This window comes from Symphodus melops (genome assembly GCF_947650265.1).
Source record: "Symphodus melops genome assembly, contig: scaffold_525, whole genome shotgun sequence".
In the NCBI taxonomy this organism is placed as follows: Eukaryota; Metazoa; Chordata; class Actinopteri; order Labriformes; family Labridae; genus Symphodus; species Symphodus melops.
In genome coordinates this window covers 1-2,500 of record NW_027636472.1, presented here as the reverse complement: position 1 = coordinate 2,500, position 2,500 = coordinate 1, and the positions used below count along the sequence as shown (strand labels likewise).

Genomic DNA, 2,500 nt, shown 5'->3' with positions numbered 1-2,500 from the left:
AAGCTCATCAAAGCCTCGAAGGAGCACCCGATCACGCTGGCGGTCGGGGACGGAGCCAACGATGTCAGCATGATCCTGGAGGCGCACGTGGGCATCGGTTAGTGCTTTCACACCTCAAACACATGAGTGAGCGGCAGACAGCTCACGAGTCCCGTCTGTGCAGGGATCATGGGGAAGGAGGGCCGGCAGGCGGTCAGGAACAGTGACTACGCCATCCCAAAGTTCAAACACCTCAAGAAGATGCTGCTGGTCCACGGACATTATTACTACATCCGCATCTCTGAGCTCGTGCAGTACTTTTTCTACAAGGTAACCTTTGACCTCTGAAGCTCTTTGTGTTTCCCTCCCTGCTCTAATCTGTCTCTCTCTCTCTCTCTGCAGAACGTCTGTTTCATCTTCCCTCAGTTCCTCTACCAGTTCTTCTGTGGCTTCTCGCAGCAGGTACGCTCAGCCCCCCTCACACACGTCCCCACATGAAGACAGGGACTAAACTGTCTCTGCCTGTCCCCCCCCCCTCCAGCCCCTCTACGACACGGCCTACCTGACTCTGTACAACATCAGCTTCACCTCGCTGCCCATCCTGCTCTACAGCCTCATCGAGCAGCACATCAACATGGACATCCTGAAGAAGGACCCCTCGCTCTACAGGTCAGTGAGCAGGCTCCGCCCCCCCCCCGCTGTGTCACAGGTCACCTCCCACGTGCCCAGCGTGTCCCACACACACAGCAACAGGACATGAAGTGATAAAAAGAGGAGGAGATGTCTCTGACGTGCAGCTCCGTCTTCTGTCCACAGAGACATCTCTAAAAACTCTCTGCTGCGGTGGCACAACTTCCTCTACTGGACCGTCCTCGGCGTTTACGACGCCACCGTCATGTTCTTCGGCGCTTACTTCCTGTTTGACAACACCACCTTCACCAGCAACGGACAGGTAACACCTCCAAGACCGCAGACCGTCCTGTACATGTTCCACCATCTTTAAAGATACTTCAGTGTCTGATTCACCTTCTCAGGTGTTCATCACTCTGCTTTCAGTTCCACCTTTAACTCTTCTTCTTCTCTGCTCATCAACACCTCTCACATCTGCTGCTGGAGTCTGAACGTTATGACTGATAACAAACCATGTGAGAGGTCAAAGCAACAGGTGTTGCAGCGATGGAAGCGGGCAGTGGAACTGCTTCAGATAGAAGTGATTGTACCCGAGCTAAAAAGCCTCTGCATGTTTCTAATAAGCTCCAGCAGCAGAAAGCTGCTCAAACTAGGATCAATGTTGGAGATGAAACATGGAGAGAGGTTAGAACGCAGAAAGCTTTACAGACCCATGCAGAGCTGGCTAAACACTGAAGCTACAGTGTCCACCACATTCAGAGCTGGCTAAACACTGAAGCTACAGTGTCCACCACATGCAGAGCTGGCTAAACACTGAAGCTACAGTGTCCACCACATGCAGAGCTGGCTAAACACTGAAGCTACAGTGTCCACCACATGCAGAGCTGGCTAAACACTGAAGCTACAGTATCCACCACATGCAGAGCTGGCTAAACACTGAAGCTACAGTGTCCACCACATGCAGAGCTGGCTAAACACTGAAGCTACAGTGTCCACCACATGCAGAGCTGGCTAAACACTGAAGCTACAGTGTCCACCACATGCAGAGCTGGCTAAACACTGAAGCTACAGTGTCCACCACATGCAGAGCTGGCTAAACACTGAAGCTACAGCGTCCACCACATGCAGAGCTGGCTAAACACTGAAGCTACAGTGTCCACCACATGCAGAGCTGGCTAAACACTGAAGCTACAGTGTCCACCACATGCAGAGCTGGCTAAACACTGAAGCTACAGTGTCCACCACATGCAGAGCTGGCTAAACACTGAAGCTACAGTGTCTCTACATGCAGAGCTGGCTAAACACTGAAGCTACAGTGTCCACCACATGCAGAGCTGGCTAAACACTGAAGCTACAGTGTCCACCACATGCAGAGCTGGCTAAACACTGAAGCTACAGCGTCCACCACATGCAGAGCTGGCTAAACACTGAAGCTACAGTGTCCACCACATGCAGAGCTGGCTAAACACTGAAGCTACAGTGTCCACCACATGCAGAGCTGGCTAAACACTGAAGCTACAGTGTCCACCACATGCAGAGCTGGCTAAACACTGAAGCTACAGTGTCTCTACATGCAGAGCTGGCTAAACACTGAAGCTACAGTGTCCACCACATGCAGAGCTGGCTAAACACTGAAGCTACAGTGTCTCTACATGCAGAGCTGGCTAAACACTGAAGCTACAGTGTCCACCACATGCAGAGCTGGCTAAACACTGAAGCTACAGTGTCCACCACATGCAGAGCTGGCTAAACACTGAAGCTACAGTGTCCACCACATGCAGAGCTGTGTGAGAGGAGGGGCGGAGACAGCTCTCTGTGATGATTAGAGATTAGACAGCAGTACTCATTTTAAACACCAGGGGGCGGAGCTACAGACTGCTCCTTTAATAGA

The 2,500-nt window shown here is 51.9% G+C and overlaps 1 protein-coding gene across 1 annotated transcript in view; it reads left to right on the top strand.

The window, feature by feature from the left end:
* Window positions 1-997, top strand: part of LOC306819478 (phospholipid-transporting ATPase IH-like) — an 8,439-nt gene extending 7,442 nt beyond the window's left edge. Inside the window, exons 21-25 of the mRNA XM_079373281.1 lie at window positions 1-97; window positions 164-309; window positions 382-441; window positions 521-648; window positions 796-997. The exon at window positions 1-97 is cut by the window's left edge and continues 6 nt beyond it. Coding sequence (XP_079229407.1) covers window positions 1-97; window positions 164-309; window positions 382-441; window positions 521-648; window positions 796-982 — 618 coding nt within the window. The 3' untranslated portion in view covers window positions 983-997. The remainder of the gene's footprint in view (window positions 98-163; window positions 310-381; window positions 442-520; window positions 649-795) is intronic.
* The last annotated feature ends 1,503 nt before the right edge of the window (window positions 998-2,500 follow it).